The sequence below is a fragment of the Aptenodytes forsteri genome, unplaced genomic scaffold, assembly GCF_000699145.1.
Source record: "Aptenodytes forsteri isolate BGI_AS27 unplaced genomic scaffold, ASM69914v1 Scaffold241, whole genome shotgun sequence".
Lineage (NCBI taxonomy): Eukaryota > Metazoa > Chordata > Aves > Sphenisciformes > Spheniscidae > Aptenodytes > Aptenodytes forsteri.
Genome location: NW_008795252.1, coordinates 9553389 through 9577348, shown reverse-complemented (window position 1 = coordinate 9577348; position 23960 = coordinate 9553389). Strand labels below are relative to the sequence as shown.

At 44.6% G+C, this 23960-nt stretch overlaps 1 protein-coding gene across 1 annotated transcript in view; it reads right to left on the bottom strand.

The window, feature by feature from the left end:
- PPFIBP1 (PPFIA binding protein 1) overlaps window positions 1-23960 on the bottom strand; it is an 85243-nt gene that overhangs the window by 33987 nt on the left and 27296 nt on the right. Inside the window, 5 exon segments of the mRNA XM_009279036.1 lie at window positions 6190-6321; window positions 6880-6993; window positions 8220-8306; window positions 19318-19523; window positions 21595-21756. Coding sequence (XP_009277311.1) covers window positions 6190-6321; window positions 6880-6993; window positions 8220-8306; window positions 19318-19523; window positions 21595-21658 — 603 coding nt within the window. The 5' untranslated portion in view covers window positions 21659-21756.

The following is a 23960-nucleotide window of genomic DNA, read 5'->3' as shown; positions in this document are numbered from 1 at the left end:
CAGAGGACAAAGGGAGACATAAATCGAAGTTATGTTCCCTGTGCTGAGGGCCAAGAAAGGCCTCCTGCCCCTCTGGCTGCTCAACTGCTTGGATGTCCACCACTATGAGTGGGTAATGGAAAACTGCAGCAGCCGTCCTTCAACACACAGCAGCCACATCCTCGCCTCCCCAGTCCCTCCTACCCCAGGCTTGCTAGCCGTCACCTGCCTTTTCAAAATATGAAGTGATTACAGTGTAAATCCACGTTTCCGCCACTCAGATGATCCCCTCTAACTGAGGGCTGAACAGAAGAGCCATCACTGGTTTCTACAAGCACAAAGGCATATGTGTTTAAGCATCAATGGCGCCACTACATCTGAGCTTTGCAAATTCAGCCTGGTTTGGAAGAAACTCGGACCCACCACCAACACACATCTAAGCTCTTCAGAAGAATAGCTCAACCTCCTGGCCATCCTCCTGGAGAGACCGACTAGGTTTGGAGATCAGCCCTGAGTGCCACCAGCTCTACAGCTCCCTTCCTGCAGTAGTCAAATGAACCCTGAGTTTGACTGCCCCACCAAGGTGCAAGGCACTCTTTCTCCAAACCTCCCCATCCTCTAGATGGGGAAATGGGATCTTAAGTGGCCAGCTGCAGACCTACGGGAAGCCTGGGGGACAGCCAGAACAGTGTCCCTCCACATAAGGAATAACAAACCACAGCTTATTGAGAAAATAATCTTCCTGCTCAGCAGGGGAACACATTACCAGAAAGCTGTGGCTTTCGCACAACTCAAAGATGTCCAGCAAGCTTCTGCCTCATGTATATTTCACTGACCTTTAGTTTATGTATGGACACCAGATCAGTGTTATGTTTGTGTGAAAAAAGAAAAAGAGGCAGTTTCTCAGCAGCTACTGTAATGCTGTATCACCAGGAAACTCTTCAGAAGAGGAGGTAAGCTCTTTGTGCACCCTAGAAAACATAAGAGAACTTGAACTGCAGTATAACGGTTTTTAAAGTACCAAGAAGATAGCACGGTACTTAGGTTGGCTTGTCTTCCTACATGGTAAGGCAAATCCTATCCATGTCAAGCAACGCTGTACATCGAGCTAACAACTGTAAGCACAATTTTTCAGAGCTAAGTGTATAATTAGTAGAGTTTTATAATTTATAAGGTAACAAGCCAGCAGCTGACATTTAGAGGGTATTCATGGGTCCCTGGTGACACCTGCCTTCCAGCCCCACGCCACATTTTCTGAGCTTACAAGCCTCTGGTTATTATTTTGTGCTCAATTAATCTGATTGCAACAGAGCAGCATCTGTATTTCTTTAGCAAGATCCAAGCTCAATTACCAGAACTACAAGGAAAATAAAAATACAGAACATTTTGATGCTATTAGTAATTACTACTGCTAATGTGTGACTTTCTGATTTGGATACACCTGCAATTCCTCGCTGATTCTTCCGTGTGTGACCTTTACAAAGCACATCACTCTTCTAAGCATAAATGTACATGGATGTCAGTCTGCATGACTACATTAATTGAGCTGTTCCTTATCAACACCAAGTGTTCGAGATCTCTAACAAATCTATGTTCCCAGGCCTGGTGGTCAGCTTTGACACTACGACAATTGATTTGTTTGGGGCTTTTCTTTCCTGCAGCCATCATTTTTGCTTTGGCACGATCCAATGTCAAAATATGCTGAGTAGCAATAACTGCTGAGATTGTCGCCTACATATTTATCACTTGAACTATGTGACTTTTAAAATACTGGAGGAGGAGAGGGAAACCAGTTATCCATATTCAAAAGGCCCCTCTGAGCAAAAGGAATAACCAACCAAAACTCTGCTCCTTTTATGAAAAAAGCCCCAAACCGGGCTGTCTCCCCTGCTACTGAATTACTATTTAACTTTGGGCAAGCTACTGGAGGTAAAGATTGCCAAAGGCACTGAGGTTCCCTAGTAAGTCCTAATCCTCCCAGTGTAATTCACTTTCCTGCTTGCTGCCCTGAAACATTTACCCTTTTCTTCCGCTATTCTCTGTTCAACTGATTTTGACTACAAACCTTTCACAGCAAGGACTGTGCCTTGCCCCCTCCTGCAGCAGCCCCAGCAAGGAGATCACAGCATTGTTTGAAACCTGAAGGTGCCAATCATTCTAACTGCTTATGACCTGAAGACCTTTTGGGACCAGTGTGATGCCTGAGGTGTGTATGTCCCCATGGCACTCAGGGTGTTGTACGGGTTCATCAGGATCTGAGATCAGACCAAAAACCCACTGTGTTCCCTGACTGACTTGGATGAACCAGCAGTAAAACAGTCACCCACATGGTGGCCAGTGCATGGCACCTGCTCTGCTTGCATTTAATACCTCCTCTTTGGGCACTCATAAATGGGTTAAAATACCTGCCCTGGACATAACGCATGTTCCTGTCTTAAAAACCTGCAAAACAGGAAAGAGCCATTAAATGGTCCTCTTCTAATCCAGCGTCAGGTCCCTCCATGCAAACACCCAACAGCTGTTCCTTGCACGGATCCATGAATGGAGCTGACAGGGTGGGACATACAGACTCCTATTTCCCAAAGTCTTTTCCTTCCCTGCTCATGTTACTTGCGCTTTTCATGGCAGGGCCAGGGAGGCACAAAAAAGCAATGATAACTTTAAGCTTCAGAGGTCAGAGACTCCCTTACTGGCACTGGAAACACAAACTACATTTGTAGTTTTGCTCTGCTCCAAAATTCATCTGCACAAAGGAGACTGGTGGCGTTTAAATTATGAAGAAATTCCCCATGAGTGAGCCAGTTTAACCTCTGGCTGCTGCTTCAAAGACCATGTCTGGTTATGGACTCCTCCCTAAATAAACTCCCTTGTACGGTATTTTCTTACGTAAACTCAGCCCAACTCAGACCACCCGTGTTCCTTACAGAAAATAATACTGGTGTCTGCTGAGAAAGTGGAAAGACTGGAACGATTTAAGGAACAGAACCATTCTAAATCTCTATTAAGTATACAATTAGCTTTGAAAAAGCTGTGTAGTTGTGAACATCTAGACGGGAAAGTCCTAGAGTACAAAGGGAAAAAAGCTTACACATCTAGTGAAGCATCTCTTTAGAGAAAGAATGGTGAATATGAGAAAGCTACCAAGCTGGAATGGGAAGTTGCAATGACAGACATAAGTCAAAACTGGATAATATGAAGAATTTAATCTGAATGGTAATTCTGTAGGAGACAGTAGCTCCACAAAAGTTGTTTTAAGATGTCAATGTTTTTTTTATTTTGACTTTCTTTTACCTAAATAAAAACAGAAGCAATATTCCCAGTATTTCTTTCCCAGTTTGGGTATGAAATTTTTTCCATTTTGAACACTGCATGTAAATGCCATAATGTGTTTTACGGTAGAGTATTTTAAATATTCATGTAAATACTCAGCTCTGCTGAAATAATTGATCATCTATTACTTTAAACAGGAATATAATTAGATCAACACTGAATAAAATATTGTGTAGTTCTGAATAAGTTCTGCCTCCAAAATACCTGTCAGAGATTTCGCATGGCTGAGACCTGTACAACTAATTAGCCATTCATTTTTCTACTGAACAAAATGGAAATTAAGGCATATTATCCCTTTCAGTGTCTAAGCCTAAGCCTTTTTACAGCTATAAAGTGTTGAAACAAAGAAGAAATAACATAATAATTTCTATCCCACTAAACTACATAATTCTGATTTTCAAAGGGAAGGAGGAACATTTTAGTAATAGTTCATTAGTTCTAGTATAAATATCCAGGAAATAAATATATATAGCTCCTAATTATAGTAATTACCTTTTAAACATAATTTAGGTTATCTTATTTTTATCAAAGACATTAAGCGTATTTCAAGGTATTTCAAAGAGAAAGGTCTTCATAGCTGCCATGCAGGTAGGCCTCTTGCACCGAGCCTACAGAGTTGCAGTGCATGTTGTGGTCCTCACACTAACCACTTTTCTGGGAACAGAGGTAGCTCCACATTCACCTTCTCGGTCTGCTGTCTGAATTGTGCTATTAAGTTACGGAGAGACTGCAGTTCAAGAGGGAAATTGAGTATTTCAAAGAGAAAGGTCTTCATAGCTGCCATGCAGGTAGGCCTCTTGCACCGAGCCTACAGAGTTGCAGTGCATGTTGTGGTCCTCACACTAACCACTTTTCTGGGAACAGAGGTAGCTCCACATTCACCTTCTCGGTCTGCTGTCTGAATTGTGCTATTAAGTTACGGAGAGACTGCAGTTCAGGAGGGAAATTGAAAGAAGAAGGAGTACATGAAAGCTCAGCAAAGAATCATATTCAATAAAAATAAGAATAGAAAAAGAGGAAGCAAATCATGCAAAGCCCAGACCAATCACTTCTGTTACCTGTTTTGGAAAGCACAAGAAACTAGAGTGTTTACAAATGGAGATGCAGTGGAATCCAGTTCCGAAAGCACTCGCTCACTGCAGTCATTTGGACCAAACCTTGCCTCCCCAAAGCCATTTACTGCTGAAGTCAACTCATTTATCTATTGTTCAGGCTGCTTATGATAGGCGTCAGTATACAGGTGAAGAGTGTTACCTGTTGTATGCTGTAATTCATGAAAGAGCCGACCACTGTGTGGGCAGAGAGACCTCATGGGAGCTGAGAAAGCAGTCAGCTCTTAACACACTTCCTATGGATGCAGAAGACCTTCAACGATTCCCTCCACCTTACCACCTGCCAATTTCTCCAGCATTGCCACGCACAGTACTTGCCTGGACTGCAAAGTCAGCTGCTTTTAAGGCAATGCTGTGATCCTTCAAATAACATCGGGTATTAAACTAGAGGAAAAGGTAACAGGAGGCAACATGAATCCGATCCACAGCTTGGCAGCACCCAGATGTGCTACACTGCAGGAACGTACACCGCCATCACTACGTAAATGATCACCACCTTTCAAAGCTGAACATGATTTCAGTCACTAGTTTTCAACGTGTGGACTTCTCCCAAAGAAAGGAATTCAAAAGCAAGCCTAACTTTTGCTCTTATGCTTGCAATATCCGATCCACAGCTTGGCAGCACCCAGATGTGCTACACTGCAGGAACGTACACCGCCATCACTACGTAAATGATCACCACCTTTCAAAGCTGAACATGATTTCAGTCACTAGTTTTCAACGTGTGGACTTCTCCCAAAGAAAGCAAGCCTAACTTTTGCTCTTACGCTTGCAATACAAGTGAGGAACGACACTTCACTGGAAAATATGTAGGAAACTGGAAGGGAGTTCATAAACCACTGGTTGAAGTGGAAAGGGCAAATTTTGTCTCCTGTGATGACATTATGGCTTCTTCCCTTCTAGAAATGAATGACAACTGGAACGTCCACTATACAAACATCCGACATTTCAGCTCAGTGATGAACCCAGAATTGGAAATTTTGTTCTGCTTCCTAGGCAGAGTCCAAGCTATTTCTGATATGGGGTATGTCACCCTGGCAGCTAACCTCGGCCCGATTCTTGGAGTTTCCTGGAAAAACTGGGTTTGCCCACCTGCTTTGAGACTTTCTGGTTTCAAACAAGAGCAAGGTTCAGCTACACAGACCTGAGGCGCACAGAAGGCAAACGCCCCAGGACAGCACTGCCAGGGATGGCAGCTCCGGGCTGCAGCTCTGCCTGGCACTGTACACCGCTGGGCTGAAGCCAGGCTGAGATGAGTAACCGCTGGCCTCTCGGTCCTGGGCTTTTGTGGGGCTGGGGTTTGAAGTGAGGCTTCAAAGTGCCCTCACACTGAGTCACCTCATTCTCTCTGTTACTGAAACCAAACGTTATGTCTTTTAGTGTGCTGTGCCTCTGCACATGCATGCTTTTTGTACTTGAAATGGGCTTAAGTGTTTGCCTCAGACATGCCTTACTAAGACGATGACAGTTTCAAGTTGGGACAGGAGAGTGCAGTATGTTCATGATTTTATTTAAATCCATCCTAAATGCCATCCCTCCTTAGATCTGATGGCAAGAATCAAAAACCGGGTTTGGAAATCTTTCTGTGTAAAATCAGAGTTTACCAAAGAGGACACTTTTTATTTTAAGAGATAAATGTTTTAACCTTAAAGATGAATTCCCTTCTTGCCTGGCAAAAAAAAAAAAGAAAAAAAACCTCCCAGGAAATTTTCAGGTAACGTGAAGCCACACACAGCTTTTACAATTTATTCAGTTGGGTTTTACTCACCTCTGTGTCTCTGAATCTGTCCTCATAGTCCAATCTATCCTTCTCTACAGATGTAAGCTTCAACTTCAGAGTGGAAATTTCTGCCATAAGATCTAGCTTCTGAGTTTCAAGGGATGTTCTGCTTAAAAGCTCCTGATTCAAGATAAAGAGGAAGAGAACAGAATTATTCATCCAAGGGGAAGAAATCAGTAATTTATTTCTACAGCTAAAGGCCTCTTTCATGGGGAAAAGCATCACACTCTTCCTTGCACTCTCTGAAGCCCTGGGACACGGCTATTATCCATCTGACAGACTACAGACACCTAGGATGCATCTGAGATCACGGGGGCACTATCATGGGTTGGCTGCCAGGACAAGAAAAAAAGCTTGTCTGTCACCACAGTTGCTCTGGGCAGCAAGGAGCTTTGAGGGGAACCTCACCCTGCCAGCACCCACCCTGCCAGAGGCTTTAATCCAAGCCTCTTTGAAGTTCAGTGGGGAAAGGCTCAAAGAAGAGCAGGACTGGATTCCTACAGTGTAAAGCAGCACTGACATCACCAAGTACAAAGACTTTAAAGCAAATATGGTAGAAAATTATCACTTAGTTAAGAGACATCAAGGGGTGCAACACCTTGAAGTGTGCTGCTCTCACCGAAGCAAAATGCAGTGCATTAAGACAGACAGCAAGACAGACATACGCCTGTGAAATACCTGCTGCAGCATCTCTTCCGTGGCATTCAGCTTCTCCCTGTGCTCCTCTAGACAGAACTCCAGATCCCGAATCTTTTCTCCTTGGGCTTCCACCTGGTCCGTAAGCACACTTACCTGCACAGCGGAGAAAAAGGGATGCATATTTAGTACCTTGCACCCATTGCCATATGTGTCACCTGAAGAACTGTATGTGGCTAACAGTGCTGGCTGGGCCACAGATGAAATGGGACCACAGCGGGAGGAGGAGCAGCAGCAGAGCTCTGCAGTGGACACAACGCATGGCAAAGGCGACAAGAGAGGAGGGAAAGCTCTCCCCTCATGCTTACTGGAATTTCAGCCAAAGTTCTGGTGGACACAATGCAATTCTGCATCTCCCCGCCTGACTTGTCCTGGAAGTTTACGCAAGGGGTGGCTGCTGCATTTTACAGCCAATAATTATGCCTTTACTGTGACAATACATTAACTAAAACCCACTAGCTCCTACCTTAACAACCAAGTAGCTAAACCTCACTGCATTACAATTTATTCTGCTTTCCAAGTGACTGCACACAGTGTACCACAGCATACAGTTTCTCCTTTTCAGAACAATAAAAGCAAAGGAGGTTAAAACACACGGACTGAGGCTAGGCAAGACCAAGACAACACCTTTGAGACTGCAGACTGATTCCCATTTTGCCTTTTCTGAATTAAGTTTTTTTCTTAAACAGGCTCTTTCGAGGAAATCTGTGGTACCGCTGGGAACGAGGGCAAGCTGCCTAGAGCAGAGCTCAGCGTTGTCACAGCCCTTAGGCCAGGTCCCTGTCAGGGGACCGCGCGATGCCTGTGCAGGCCAAGGGGTGCCAGGTAGTCCCAACCCTGATGGCAAGAGTAAACCAGCTGGCAAGAGCACTCGGGGCTGACCCAGTCCGGCCCAGCAGCAGGTGAGCAGGACCTCCGAGGGAGCTGCTCGTCTCCTCCTGCCCTTTGGACAGTCCTGCAGCTTTTGTCACCTTTCACAAGGACAGGACATCTGTAACCTGATGCAGACAGCATGTGAATGGTCATGGAAAATGGTGATCTTAAGGATACACATGAATGTAAGAAGGTGGTCACTCTGCAGACCTGCTCACCTAACAAGATTCAAAGAGATCAGATACACAGAAAGAAAGCCCTTTAGATTTTTCCTGCAATCTAAATTCACACCTATCCTTAATCTGTGTTAACTCTCAGGTATCAGCAAGCCTTCTGAACACTGTCCAAGATGACACAGCTGCAAATAAATCCTCAGAGGTTTTATCACATACTATCAAAAAGTCTTATGAATGCAAGAGCAGAAAAAAATAATTTAGGTGACTACTCACTTGCAGAACAAGAGATTCCTTATCATTTTCCAGACGAGCCAGCCTTTCTTGATACACATCTCCATTCCCAGATATATGTCCGTTAGTCTGAAAAAGACAGCAAATACTGTGTCATCAGCTATCGTACCATAAGCATCATTTAACATTATCAACACACTTAAGGAGTATTTTTTGTCTGCACAGTTCAAGAACAGATTTAAAGTATTCTTCAGCCCCCAAAGGGTTACAAATCAAACAAACTGTCAACAAAGGATACACAACCACCATTCAGGACAAGAATTGTTCAGAGTCTTAAAGATGAGAAAGGAAGAACCTTTTGGTGACCCAATTCTGCAAAATTCACTTACTGTGCATTCAGCATTTTGTTAACAAAATTTGTGCTCAATGATGTACTATGCTAAGCCACACTTGCAAAGAGACGAATACCCCAAGACATTCAGCAAGTGAAAAAAAACAATGTACAATCTACAAAATGTGCGTTATGCTTCTTGCAAGTCAAACAATTTTTTCTAAAACACACAGTAAGAGACATCCTTTTACATCAGGCACGTTTTACTGGGTATGGGTGAATGTCTGCACTCTAAACACGTCTCTTTATAAAGCTGCCTGAGGCTAAAGATAAACAAGAATACATGTTAACGCCATCAGAGAGTTCAGAGGAATCAGCAACTTTCTTCATAACTTCAATGCTCTTGAGCAGCAAGAAGGATTTTACTCTATCCATATTCAAAGCTGTCTCAAAGCACTTTGTGATGGACGCCACAATCGGATCTCAGCTCAGAAAAGAAATTCTTATTCCCATCATTGCACTTAGAGGAGTCTGAGAAGCTGCTCTGAAATCCAGTGTGCTCAGTACAGAGGCTCCCACCAACTCCGAGGGACATTGATTTCCCTCTACATATGTGATGAAAAGAAACTGGGCTACTAATCCTCGTGCCCCGGTGAGTCTGCAGCACAACCCTGTCATGAGAGGACACCCCCACGCAGGAGCTGCAGGCCTCGGGCTCCCGCTTTGAATCTCCCTTTCAAACAGCCTGTCTCCCCCGATTGCAGACGATGCCTCAGGAAACCTGCCAGCTAAAACTCCTTTTCTAAGTACATGCCTGACTTTGGATGACAGGAAAAACTGCCTTGTTTGAAACCAGAGGAATAAAATGCCCACTAGCATCACTTAAAGATTAGATGCAAAGCAAACAGAAGGGGGCACAAAGTATTTGACCTCACCTTAGTGCTCTCCTCAAGAAATCAGGCTGTGTCCTGGCAGCTTGTAAATCAGTGTGCAGTTGCAAATGTGTCTCCCAAGCATACATGTGTAACCTTTACAAGGTGACCGTAGCATCTCCCCTGAAATCACTAGAGCTACAGCAGACTAAGAAAGGATGCTCCCTAGTAATTTGTACCAATACCTCACACCATAATGATACCCTGAATCTGAATTATTTAGCAGTAAATGACTAGGCCTTCTGACCATCGAGAAATTAAGCACCAAGGCAGAAGTACTCTAAGCTTCCGAGTTTGCTCTGTTTTCCCCCACCAGAATTTAGCTCATGGCATAGGATTTCCATTCAAGACCAGTGAGATCTTCAGTTTTGTAACAGTTTTAATTTACGTGAAAGAAGTCGAAGAGCTTCCAAAATAAACTTGTTAGCTGCTCAACTACCAGATTATGCTTTAAATTTTGTAACTTGACTTGTACGCGAAATACAAAAACGAGGTTTTTGCATACTTTTGCTATGCTGTAGCTCCCTTCTCATTTAAAGACCTCCAACACATCTCAGGTACTTCCTCAGCCTCCATGAATACAGCGTCTGTATTTTGTAATGTACAACAAATTTATCAATCCAGTGTGCGTCTCTGCTGTAGGAAAGTGATATTCATCCCCCATTACAAGCAGGCAGCCAAGGTGCAAAGACACCCCTCCATCCTGCCAGGGCTCACATGAAAGTCCTTGTCAAAGCGCAGACTCGACTCCCTGCCTCCCAACCACCACATCAGCGCTCTAACCACTGAACCTCCTGATACCTCTAGTCAGTGTAACCAGACAGAAATTAACTAAAGCCAAAGACTGCGTGAAGAAAATATGTTGAGGTAAGTATTGGTTTCACACTATGAAGATAATGTCTTTACGATGCTGGGAAAACTGACGAAGTGTTAAAGCAGAATGTTAGTCATTGTGCATAGCATCTTGCCAAGACACCTTTGTTGTTAAACTCTGTTCCCATTCCTCAAAAAAATATCCTGTTTTGCTCAGTACATTGTACTTGGTTTTAAAATAGGAGCATTTAGAGAGTGAGAGTTCAGGCTGCAGCTGCACATTGCCAAAAGAAAGAGGGAGGTGGGATGGGAACCCCAAACAGGACTGGAGTAAAGGTTGTTCTCCCACAAAACCAAATACAAAGACGTCTTTGCTGGCAGTCGCCAGAAATATTTTGTAAAATCTGCATAAAAACAGACCTCCTGTGGTACACTGAAAACAGAAAACTTTGTGTACAACCCAACAGCAGTTTGCTTTTTGCCTGACATGTTGTTAACTTCTGCATAATACCTGGGACTAAATCTTCATTTTAGGTATGAAAAGGCAAGAAAGTCACTGACTGGTTACAGTGGGGAAAGATGAGAGTTGAAGAAAGGACAACACAGAGAAATCACAGCAGCTATTTCACAGAGCAGCAGCCCCAGCACCTCCTACGGTGGTGCAGAGATCAGGGACCTGCAGGCAATGGCCACGCAATGCCTTCCCACATCTCTTCTCTCCGCTGTCTTTGAGGGTAAAAAGTTGATACCCGCCATGATTTTCTTCCCAGACAGATGAGGAAAGAAGAGAGGAGATTAAACACATGAAAAGAAGAACGGGGTAATGACAGCAGTGGGCAGGACTGAAGAGAAACGGAGAGGGAAGATGCCCAAACGCTGGATATGGGAAAGCACTGCATCAGGAGATGGGGTGGAGGGAGCCCCAATGGGGACGAACGGGCTGCAGGGAGGTCTGAAATATGCCAGGACACCTGGTGTGTGCAAAACCTGGGTGAGCAACACTCGGTGTGTCCTTCAGGAGGAGTTTCTCTCCACCTGGGGACCCGCAGCCTCCCCTGGGACTGAGACCGGCAACTACTCACTCTGCAGAGCAATGGCTCTGCTTTAACAAACCAAACCAAACCAAACCAAAAAAAGTAAATATTTGATTCAACAGCAACTGCAGGAGTATCTGGGGCACTTGGTAGTTCTGGATCAAATTTGTATCATCGAAGTCAATACAGGATTAACATAGTTTACTAGCAGTGTAAGACAGGCTTTGCCATTTTCCAAAGGTGGCTCTTCTTCATCAGCAACTTAAAATCTACGTTCAATTAAGTGGTTAGACTTAGCATGTGTTTTCAATTTAGGGATTAATTGCAAAACACTTTATGGGAAGAGAATGCAGATTTACCAATACTGATGTTAATCCTAAAAACAAAAGAACAGTTGTCACGATGCCACTGAGGCTTCGCAGAAGTTTGAGGTTAAGCATTTACTTAAAATGCCTTATAAGATCAGACCCAGTGCACTTAAAAACTCTGCAAGATCAATCCATGGCTAATCTGTTAAACACGTGTGTAAGCTTTGGCTGCAATCATGTAAGTGTAAAAATCCACACTGCTCTGGAGGGAATTATTCCTGTAATAAGTGGATGCCTCACCAAACTTTCACAGCTTGCCTGCCCTCAGTCTTTAATCCATTTTCCCTGGAAGCGAGTTAGTATTCCAAACCGCAGGAAAGTTTCTAATAGCTGCTGTTTTAAGCCTCCTAATTAAAAAAAAAAAAAAAAATAATTCATTTCCTTTCAATTGCTGAATTCTCCTTTCAAAAATAAAACTCATTTTTAGCCCACTGCAGCTGATACCCCCATTTTCTCTTCTGCTTTTGAGACAAAATAAGCAGAACAAATCACACTGTTCTTGCTGAAGATGCAATTTGATTTGTATAGAAGGAGCTGCCACCCCACAGCATTATTTTCTTGTACGGCAGATTGCACTGACTGTTTTGACCACCGCAGCCCAGTCAACAGTCGGGCAAGTGAGCTGTCCCTGACATCTCTTTCCTGACCATCTGGAGTTAAATTAGATCTCATCAACATGCTTACGTTGTTCAGATCATTATCACACACATTACCTATGCTTAGCTAAGCACGGCTACTGCTGTTCTGCCTGTTCACTCAGTTCTAGGGAGTCCCTTGCAGGGGGGCTCCTCCAGCCTCAGCTACCTCAGCATCACTTGGTGTGCCACGGGCAGAGCCTCCAGGTTTCCCAAGCAAAGTATTCACCACCGTTTCCCCTGTCATACAGAGCCGTGACAGCTTTACCCTCCGTAAGTATTAATTCCATCCCAAATTCATGCTGGTCAAATCTCTCTGAACACAATCTGTACCTGTGTTTAACCAGTTTGCACGGGAGCCCACCGCTGCACTCCCAAACCGGCATCTCCTGCATTTCATGCCTCCCTACTCATCACTCTGAGTATCTGCAGCCTGCTCCACATGGTCCGATAGCAGGCAGGCAGACCCGCTGCTAAGCTTTTCCTAAAGTTTACAGATTAGTTCCTCCCTACAGGACAAGCAAGGGAAAAAAAAACCCTAAAACCCACTCAAAACCCCCGCATCGTATTTTAAAGGCTTCACTACAATAAAAGTGAATTCTGAAAGAAAACCAGCTTAAGACAGACCTTCACTCTGAGGAATTTACCTGAAACATTTTCTAAATATAAATAACACGGCTGTTGAATAGGGAAGATGCCACCGTTTCAAAATATTCAGTTTCTTCAATAGCAGCTCGGCTGGTATCTGATACAAGAGAAAGACGAAATGCTTATTCCCTACCAGCATTGCCCAGCTACGGCTTGTCGCTCGGAGAAATGCAAGAGTCAGGACAAACACAGATAGCCTTACCTTATTTAGCCAGACACACTGTCCGTGAATGTCCCAGCTATACTCCATGCTGGTCATGACTATCTTCATGCATTCAAGGACGCGAGTGACTGTGGCAGGCAGCCGAGGCTGAGAGCTGCAGCCCCAGCACCGCAGGCGCCCGCCGTGCCGAGCGGCGCCGTCAGGGCTCCTCTGAACTGAGACGGAGAGGTTAAGCGACAGCAGGTTTCCTCATCTAACCAAGGACGGAGGCAAATGTGGCAGCGGAGTGGGAGATGTAGGAAGCGGAGCCTAGAAGCAGCAGCGCTCCTCAGGCGGAGCAAGCAGCTCCTCTGGGGAATTAACACATCAAAGCCCGGGAAGATCAACCCTTCTTCCAACCTGAGCCTGCCGCTGAGATCCCGACACACAAAGGCCATGCAGCGAAGCGGAGGAGGATGCAGGCACGTGGGGTGCAGAGCTGCGTAAACCTGACCAGGAGTAAGGGCAGCCCCACACAGGTGGCAGCTGGCCATCTTGACCCTTGCTTCTTGCTGAACAGCCCCCTGCAAAAGCAACCCCCTCCTCTGCACCCTGCCAGCACTGCGGAAATCATCCAACACAAAAACACACAAGAAAAGAGCAATTCCGATCCCTTTACCTGACTACATGGTAGACAGGAGGGAATTTTCTTTTCTTGATGGGCTATTAATTGCAAAAGCTGGAAAAACACATGTAATTCACTTGTAGGCGCCAAGCAAAAGAGGAAGGTAAAAGTTGACTCAACTGATCCAGGTCTCACGAGTGGCTTGTCTCAAGTTTATGTCATACTTAAGAACCACGTAAAATACAACAATAACAACCAACCTCTGTCCTCACGTTTAAGTTTCCATTTACCCAGTAACAGCAGCAGCATAACAAATCCTTGGTATTTTTGACCACAGAGCCTAGCTCCGGGAGTCCTGTGATTATCTCAAAACCCACAGCTTTTATTATTAAAAAGAAACGTTTACAACTACCGTTGATAGATAAAAATCTCGAAAACATGAATCCTGAATAACCCAGAACAAAAGAGCAGAGCAGAATAGGAGCAGAATCCATGTGTTTTAAGCCAGACTGATGCGTTTTGGATTGGGAATGGTGATTTTTGATGGCTCTGCCATCAGGGCTCCAGCGCAGGACCGCACGGGTTGTTCTTACAGCCAGTGAACTCATATCCACGATGCATGAAGATGCCATGCCAAGACGTGCTATAAATGAGCCCGTATTATCTTCCAGTGTTAAAAACACACCAGTCTGGATGATCACCTTTAGCAAGCAGCAGGGTCCTGTGTTTCAAGAACTTCGAGAGGCAGATCTCTCACAGACAAAAAGTATTGCTGAGAGGCAGTTTATTATGACAGGCTGAAATGGTATGACAAGGCTCCTTTCATATTGCAACTTGAGGAAGGATCTCAAACAGGTGTTTGGTGGTAAATGCCTATATGCCACACATTACCATAGGACCTTTCGATAGCTAAACTCAACATAAGCACAAGCAGAGCCAAATGAATGCACTGTACGCCCACACGAAGACAATCAAACAACAAACTTTGGTTTGAAGACAAGATTTTTCCATGAATAAGAAATATGAGATGACTTCTGGCTAACCAAACCACTTCCCCCACTTGGGAACCACCCTGTCATCCAAATAGGCCAATATATCTCTGTAAGATTACAAGCTATATTTATCCAGTGAGGAAAACTTCTCTCTGAATTCTAATATCCCCTCATATTAACTCTCATTACTCCCAGCCACTCTCTGGAAGAACCAAATTGTTGAAGAAGTGTCAAAATCTGAGGCTGGTCTGTGAGATGACAGATCCACTATTCACAGCAGCAACACTCTGGATTGCACAAGCCACTATGGATACCACAGCTCAAATTAACTATCATCTTCAGATGAGCTGAAAATGTTCTTCAAGAAACCTTTGGGGGCCATAATGTTTGTTTTGCTTTAATGATCTTACAGTCAACTTCAGAAATTCACTTCTGGAGTGGAAAAAAAAAATAATTTATAATACATATTTAAAATTCAGAAAGTCACTTCCAAAGCTAAAACCACAGTTGCACACGCTGTGGATTTTAAAGAAAAAGTATTATTCTGGCTCTTTTGTTCCATGAGCACACCCTTTAAAGAGGAGAAGGCACACAACAGGACCCACATACACAAGTTCAGATCAGGAGCTTGGGTAAGCTGGCTCTGAGGTGTGGGAAGGGACTGTCCACCCACTTCTACCCTTCACCCTCCTTTTTAACAAGACACAGTTGGTTTCTTCTTTCTGGGAAGGTTGTTGCATAAGATGTATTTTTAAAAAAACACCAAAAAAACACTGTCAAGAAAAATAATAACCAGAAGAAAACTCTCTCTTATTTGTTTCAACTGAAGAAAAACTGGAGCAACATTCATGACTGGGAGCAAGGTTTCTGAGAATTATTCTTCAAGAGATGGATCCATCAACTTCCAGCTGGATACAACTTTCTGGGAAGGTTGTTGCATAAGATGTATTTTTAAAAAAACACCAAAAAAACACTGTCAAGAAAAATAATAACCAGAAGAAAACTCTCTCTTATTTGTTTCAACTGAAGAAAAACTGGAGCAACATTCATGACTGGGAGCAAGGTTTCTGAGAATTATTCTTCAAGAGATGGATCCATCAACTTCCAGCTGGATACAAGGGCTGCGCCTTGGTCTTGCAAAAGGCAGAGTTTCATTTAAAATGGTCTTGTTACTGGCAATGATGTTACGGCTTACTCACACGCTGTCTATATTCAAGTCAGAAGCTCTGCTTTCATGGAGTACAGCACATGTTTTATTAAAGCACACATCAGAATACATTAAACATTTCCACTGATCAGGAGAAATCTGAAAAAACTCCAAAACTTTGGAATAGTTATGATCTGGCTATGGATTTCAGGTCTGGTCCCCAGTGAAAGCACACAGTCCCAATACGTCTGAGCTTAGAAAAGGCCTCAGTCCCTTTCCAGACTTAGAACAAATGGCCTCATTTGTAATTTTAACCATGACATTCACTTGCCCTCCATTTGCACATGGAGATATGAGCAGGATTTCAGCAACACAGAGATCAGTTTTGTGCTGTAGACGGACAACTAGAAATAACATGTTATAGTTAAACTGGCTTATTTGTGCAGCAGAAAGCTGCATGTACAACTTCTCTGAAATCCCCATGGGGACCACCCGATGGATTCTCTTGGAAGAGCTCTGCCAGATGTCCGGGCACTGTACGTGTGCTCTGGTGTTATGTGGCCATCTGGCATCCACTCATTAAAAAAAATCAGCATGAGGCATTTTAACTCGTTGGCCCTTTTTGAGAGCTTGCATAGACGAACACACTGAGAGGAGCAGAAAGGAAGCGGTCACTAAGAAGCGGTACAGGGACATGGCTCAGCCAATTCTGGCATGGCAAAACTGAACGCTCTGCCCCATTTTACAGAAGCGAGCAACTTTGGGAGACTGCTGTCAGACCCTTTTCCCAACTAGGGCATCAGCGGTTTCCCTGCAGGGGCCAGGAGAGGATTTTTCTCTTGTGACACACTGTTTGGCAGCAGCGAACACTATTTTTGTTTTCCTCTGAGACACGAGAGACTTGCTTACAGCTTTGGATGGGATGTCACACACCAGCTCCAGCAGCTTGGAATAGCCCAGTGGATGCAACTTCTTCATGCATGAAGGATTAAACCGATTTCAAACCAAGGAGGTGTCTTCCCTTCTTCGGTAAGGATGGGCAATAGTTGCAGAAAGCCTTCCTGCAAATCATACGGGCACTTCAGCGTAACACCTTCCTGCTCAGACAGGGACCGGCGACACTGGTGACACCTGCAAATCCCATGATTGTAGCACAGTACGAAGTGTAATGTTCAGTCTTTCCTACTAGGGGCTTTAAGGATGCCAGAGAGTACAGGGGAATAATTTGAGGCAGACTGAGGAGAAGCATAGATGGAATAGCTATTTTCTGCAATCTTTTGTATACACAACCCCTGCACATCTTTTCCAGTGCCCAGGAGGCACTAAGCTGAATGGCACAACAGAGCCCTTCCTCTCCCAGATTCAGCCCATGGCTGCAATGAAAACCATTACTGTCTCATTGCCATGTGGTGATCCCCATCACACAGGTCTGAAGGACCTCGTTCCAGATCCTAACAGCCAGGCATCCCTAAATCACACATTTGCCATCACAAGGGGCAATGACTGGCCTTCACCTCATTAATCTCAACAGGCACTGCAGCCTCCAGCCACACTGCTGGGCCCCTTTACTCCAGAATAACATGCGGTGGATCAGCATCACTAAGTGTGGACTACTGATGTCTATGCACACCATGGGGAGCAGTTAGTTTTCCACGGCTGTTTATTTGGCATATGAACATTTTTTTATTTATAAAAGCCATACTTGCATGAAACCTGTTATGTCCCTTGATTTCTGCTCCACACGGAGCAGAGACTAGTTACAGCGATGTTCACTGCTGTACGTTACACAGGAAGGAAACGCTGATGTTAGCAGGAACTCTGCGTGTTTTAAAGACCTGACTCGAATGTCACTCCCCTCTCCTCCTCCTGATCTCAGCGTTGGCTGCCACGCTTTGACAGCGGGGGCGAGATCCAAATCCCACTGGAGGCAGTGGGAAAGCTCCCACGTGCTTCATTAAGTTTCAGGCATTTTCAAACGCGTAGTTCAAAGCAAAGTAGGAGAAAAAAAAAAGCTCTCCCCTCAAACCTTTCCGGAAGAGCTACGCAAGCGAGCCCAGCCGTGCTAGCCCAGGTCCCCGTCTCTTCCCGCCGCGCTGCGCACCGCCCGCGTGCCACTAGATGGCACGTCACGTCACCCGGCGCCAGCCGCAGCTCCACGCCTGCCAAACCCACGGCTGGGGAGCGCAAGCCAAACACAGTCCTGCACCCACCACCCTGGGCTGCAACTGAGTGCTGAAATAAACCCCTGTATCAAGATAAAAACGTTTTACACAAGATCAGCCGTGGCTCCAGGGTGACTGAACCCTTTCTGAGAGGGTGTGATGCTCGTCCTGGGAAGGGACCAGGCGATGGTGGCTGCCCGTCCCAAACAGCAGCATTGCATAGGGTACAACACAGAGCCACCATGGTGGCCTGTCCTGCATCAGACCCAGCCTTCATCAGATCTGGCATCCCCATTTCAGCAGTATGGCGTTACCTTGGCCAACGCCAAGTGTGTCAGACGGGAAGACCCGGACACTGCTGCAATACAGATTTGGCAAAATCTGCAGAAGTGCACACCTACCGCTGCTGTCATTGTTACAGCTACAGGCTGACTTAAACCCTGAAGCACGGCCTCTGGAAATAATTCTTGACTTCCACTGCTGGAGCTTCCCAGAAACCTGTGCACACCCAGACCACCACAACGCAAAGCCTCCCACAGACCACGAGCACAAGGACTCCTACTTGGCCCTGCTAGGAAGTCACCAGTCACAGGGCACCTGGAAGTAAAACCAGTGGGTCCTTTGAAAACGATGCCATGTAACTCACCTTCTGATAAGCACAGCATTTTATTTCCCAGTGTAGCCTTCCCTTGAAGAATAATTGATTTTTTGGGAAAATCAAGTCTTGGGGAAAGAACAGCCTTGTCAGGTATATTTTGGCATATTTTTAAAGTGAGGGTGACAAAAACTGGTAGATTGTCACAAACACAGAAAATAAAAATTTGGTTTTGTTTCCAGGTTAAAGGGATGCTGAGCTTACACCACTCACTTCCGTTACAAACCAGGTAAGGAAGCTCAGTAACAACACTGGTCCCTGTAGAAAATATGCTGCCAAAAATGCTTTTTAGTGAAAAGTTCATACTGAAAACAGCTTCCCCCCCTCCCCCCATTTAAGCGTCTGATTCCTTTAAAAATGTCTTTCCCCAAACCTCTGAGATGAAACTCCAATTACTGAACATTTTTTGCTCCCCAAAATGAGGCACGGTGATATATCAAAAAAAAGCACAGGCCAACCCACTGCCCAAGGTATTTGTGCTACAGCTTTTGAGGCCCCACAGCATCATCTCCAAACCAAAATCTCTTTGCTTCGGTTCTTTGAAACCTACTCTAAAACTTTTAAATGCCCTGCATAAAACACAGCCCCACTGCCTAAGCTGGTCTAGCTAACAAACAAAACGAGCACGTTACGAGTGAAACGAGGCGAGACTGTACCATTTGACTTTGGAGCCATTCAACCAGAGCCTCTGCTGTCGAGTCCGGAACCTGGCAGCGCAGCCCCTCTCTCTCATCCGCTTCCATCATCTCCAGCAAGCCCCGCAAGTCCTCCACCAGGTGCAGCGCCCGCAAGCCCCCCATGAAGGGAGAGGTGGGGGACTGGCAGTCAAAGATGCCGTTGGAGTACTCCAGCGCCTTCGAACCTGGAGGGAGCAATATCGCACAGGGTCAAGCACGAGGCAAGCAGGTCAGACCTGCAGCAAGGCTGAGAAATGCTAGGCAGCGTTTGCTCCTGGTGGGCATTTATCTGAACCAAACTCAGCGCTGGTGCTGGATTCTGCCCACCATTCTTGCCCCACGCGCCACATGGCAATTTGGAGAAGGGCAAGCCCTTGCCGGCACGCTCTGTGGATGGAAGCTCCAGCAGGAAGGAGGTGGGCTGATCTGGCTGATCCGGCAGAGGACACGTATGCCACAACCGTGCCCACAGGTTCAAGGCGCAGGCTGGGTTCCTGCTCCCTGGGATGTATCAGAAGTGGAAAGTACTGCAGGGGGAACAGGCTCTGCCAACGCTTTGAGTCACCCTGTAGGGATTGCATGACCCAAGTCAGACACTGATGGTTTCCAGAGGAAACCGTGTTCTGCATTTTTTTTTTCCATGCAGAAATATGTTACGCTGCTCCAAGGCACTGAAAATTTTTTTCGAAGAATAAAGAAAAATATGAAGATAAATATAAAGAGTGAATCACTTCTACATGAGAAAAAATTTTAAACCCAACAGTTTGACATGGTAGCACAATTTGCATGCTAAGAAAGAGAAAAATCTCTTATTTGCATAAACTCACAGTACGTATATTCGACCTACATTAAAAGTTGCTATATATTAAGTAAGGAAGGAAACTACGAATTCAGGATTAAAGTTGATTTAAGTCAACCTAGCTAATTCCAACTATAATTTCAGCACACTGATTTGTGACCTTAATACTGTAATGCCTTGGCACAATGAGACATGTTCATGACAGAGCATCAGCCTTTGTACTGTCAACTTTTGAAAACTACAGTGATATGCCATATGTGCACTTCCACGAACTTTCATTCACCTCATCTGGTAAGCCACAAAAATGCAAGTATTCTGCTAATTCCCTTTGAAAAAAAATGAAGAGAAAAAATCCCCACAACAGCATAGGAGTTGATATCCCTTTGTTATATTACTTTGTAAGTCTGTTCAGACACATGGGTAAATTAAGTCTGTGGTGACTTAAACTTCCCAACATCACATTTTGTTTTTATATTAAACCTCATCCTGCCATAACCAACTTAGGCTCTTGGAAACACAGATACATGATTGGATCCAAATACCAGTATCTACTTATGGAAATTACTAAAGTCACAGTTTACATGTATTTTTAGAGATCATTATGATCCAACTGAATCCACATGTTCCTGCTATGTGTCCTTAATATCTTTAGGAAAACTGCAGAGAAAAGTCATTGTTCAAACAAAGCACGCACTGTATGATTTTTTTTTTCCCCTAAGGGAAATTATTTTAAGTGGAACTATTAAAGACTTTATAACTGTGTTGCTATCCTTGCAGAGTATTTTTTCAGTTTGGGCAGCTGTTTGCATAGCTCTGCTGGAATAGGATTAAACTATTAATTTCTTGCTGCTTTGCTCCTCCATGTTGTGCACTTACATTATTTTCTAACTCACCAGACTTAACTTAAAAGCAGAGGTTGCATACTTTGTGATGCCTCTCCTTAGTCCACTTACAATTTACAGGTACTTATAAAAACTCAAATGTTAAAGGCAGGTCCAAGCCACATGTTTGGACCCAAAACATTCCAATTTTGAAAAAAGAAAAATTCAATTCATGTTTTAAGTCTTCAGACTTGAGAGAAGTTCAGAGTAGCCGGTATTAGGCAAACTTCCTCCTCCTGCCCTGCAGCAGCTCTTTAAACACACTCATCTTGGTTTGAAACGTGCCTCGTCCTTGGCTTTCATGGTGCTGTGTGCACCAGCTGAACTGTGTCACTCAGCCACTTCGAGCAGCATTTTGATAGAGAGTAGGAGAAAAACTACAATCCATTTAGCCGTGCCCTGTGTGTGAGAGTCTGTGCAATCCCTCCACTCCATTTATTTGTAACCACTAAGCTATAAGGGAAGACACCAAACACAGTTACCAGCACATTCCCTTCTCAGCCTGAAACTCTGTCCTCCAGGTATGAGAAAGGAGAATGGAAACAGATAAACGAACAAGCTGCCCCAGGCGTTTACCTGCTATAATGCCATCCATCTGCTCCAGCGCCGCAGCGAGCATGTCACTTGCATCACTCATCATCTTCTCTCTTCTCAGGAACGATCTCCAGCTACACCATAAGGAGCAATGAAACACCAATAGTGTGAGCTGGATCCAGAGCCTGAAGTCTGCAATTCAATCTGCAAAAGAGAACTTCATTTCACTGCATGTTCTTTGAATTCAGACACCACCATTGCTGGACCAGCAGGAAGACTGGGGCCGTTTGCTGACCACAACAAGACTTGGAGGTGTTCATCACCAGGCATGAACTGGCATCAAAGAATCAAACCACCAATGTGATGATCCAGTTCCTACTGTTGGTCAGCCCATGGCCTGCTCTGCCTGCAGGTCCATGTCACTGAAGGGGCATCCCACAGAGCACCTCAGAAATCCCACATGGCATTTCAGGGAAGCTCGCGTAGAAGACACAGGCCTTCTATCACTAAAAGGAAGCTGAAACTCAGCAATAAACCACATGTCTATCCACTGTATTTTTTCTCCCCAAGAATTTGCTAGTATAGAAAAAGAGGAGTCTGACCATTTGCCCAAGATTTCTGGATGTCTGACAATCCAGAAGTCCTGGGCATGTAATCGTTTGCCTACAGGCAGAATACCTCAAATGCCCATGACTCACTGGATGTAGTGTGCATGCACAGACTATCCCTCCACAGACGCTGCTCTGGGCTTAGCAGAGATTCATGTCGTAACGATGCAATCTGATCCTACCCTCAAACTTTTATAAGCCAGAACTGGTCCCCAGAGGAGTATTTCCAGTAGAGTCTGGAAAAGCAAACCTGCCCAACATGCTGCCTGGGCAGGTGACCTAGCAGACCCGAAATCCCAGTGGGCTACAAGTTAAACACGTGCTTAGGTACTTTGCTGAAGTGGAGCTGCAGAGGTCAGAGGCATACCCGATCCCTCCACCCCAGCACAATGGACACACAAGCCACTGAAATAGCCCAGACTGCCGTGGCTTTAATCTAGGACATGCGAGACTACTTCTGCTATAAATACAGTTAGGGAACAAAGCTAAACAAACACCAGGAAGGAAAACTCACTTTAACCTTTTGCATACCCTGCCATTTGTTTTTTGTACTAGGCCGCACCGCTGCTGACATTTGCCCCAACATAAGCAATTAAGAAAGTTGTTCACTGTATCTCTGGCATAAGTCCTGGAAAAGAGTCTACTACAAACCATAGCAAAACAAAAATTCACGTTATAAACTGAATTTTTCCTCCTACAAGTCGCCTTATTGGTTTGACCCAGCTGGGAGATAGCTCTTACTGGAGGCTGCCAGCTAGCTTTGCTGAAATGCTATCCTTGAAACGCCAACAAATATTTCATCTTCCACATCAAAACTTTTGTAACATAAAGTAGGTCCAAACCCTATGGTAACTTTTGAATGATAGCACAAAGACTACTGCACTTTTGGCAACTGTCTGGCTTTATTATTTAGTTGCCAGAGTCACAAAAGCCAAGAGAATTTTAAAAAGTCAAAATACCTGTAAGTGAAGGTATTGCGAATCTTAAAAAATGCAGTAGTGTCATAACTGAAGACTTCCAACCTTCAAGGAGGAAGCCCTCGATTTTAAACACAATGTAAATAGTAAACTTCAAGCAGTACAATACCTGCCATAATATGCAGATTCTGCAAGATATTTGGTCCGTGCCTCTACGCCTGATAACAAAAGAGCAGAAAACTCAGCTTTTGCAAACACATTCAGTTGGACAATTCTGAAGGCAGTCTTGTCCTTTCTTCTTTAGGATTTCCTGGCTCAGATAACCAGGTCCTGCTGAGATCTAGTAAACATGGGCATCTATGAACGTAGAGTGTGAATGATCTACATTGGATTGCTCTCTGAAAGCAAAGAGCACACAAAGAAATCCCAGGGCTGCTGCTGCCCCAGGCAAAATGCTGATTCTTCACAGCTCTAAGTGGAAAAGAGATCTAGTAAATCTATGAATCTATGAACGTAGAGTGTGAATGATCTACATTGGATTGCAGCAAAGAGCACACAAAGAAATCCCAGGGCTGCTGCTGCCCCAGGCAAAATGCTATTCTTCACACCCAAACCATCCACACCCCCCTGCCAGCCAATTAATGTTTGGGAATTGGGAGTGCCCATGATCTTCCCAGTGTGCATAAACACCTGAAGGGGGGAGTGAAGAAGACAGACTCATCTCAGTGGCGCCCAGTGACGTGACAAGACGCAATGGGCACACATTAAAACAAAGGAAATTCCACTTAAGCATAAAAAAAATAAAATAAAGTCTTTTTTACTGTGAGGGTGGCAAGCACTGGAAAGAGTTGCCCTTTTGGGGTCTCCATCCTTGGAGCTACTC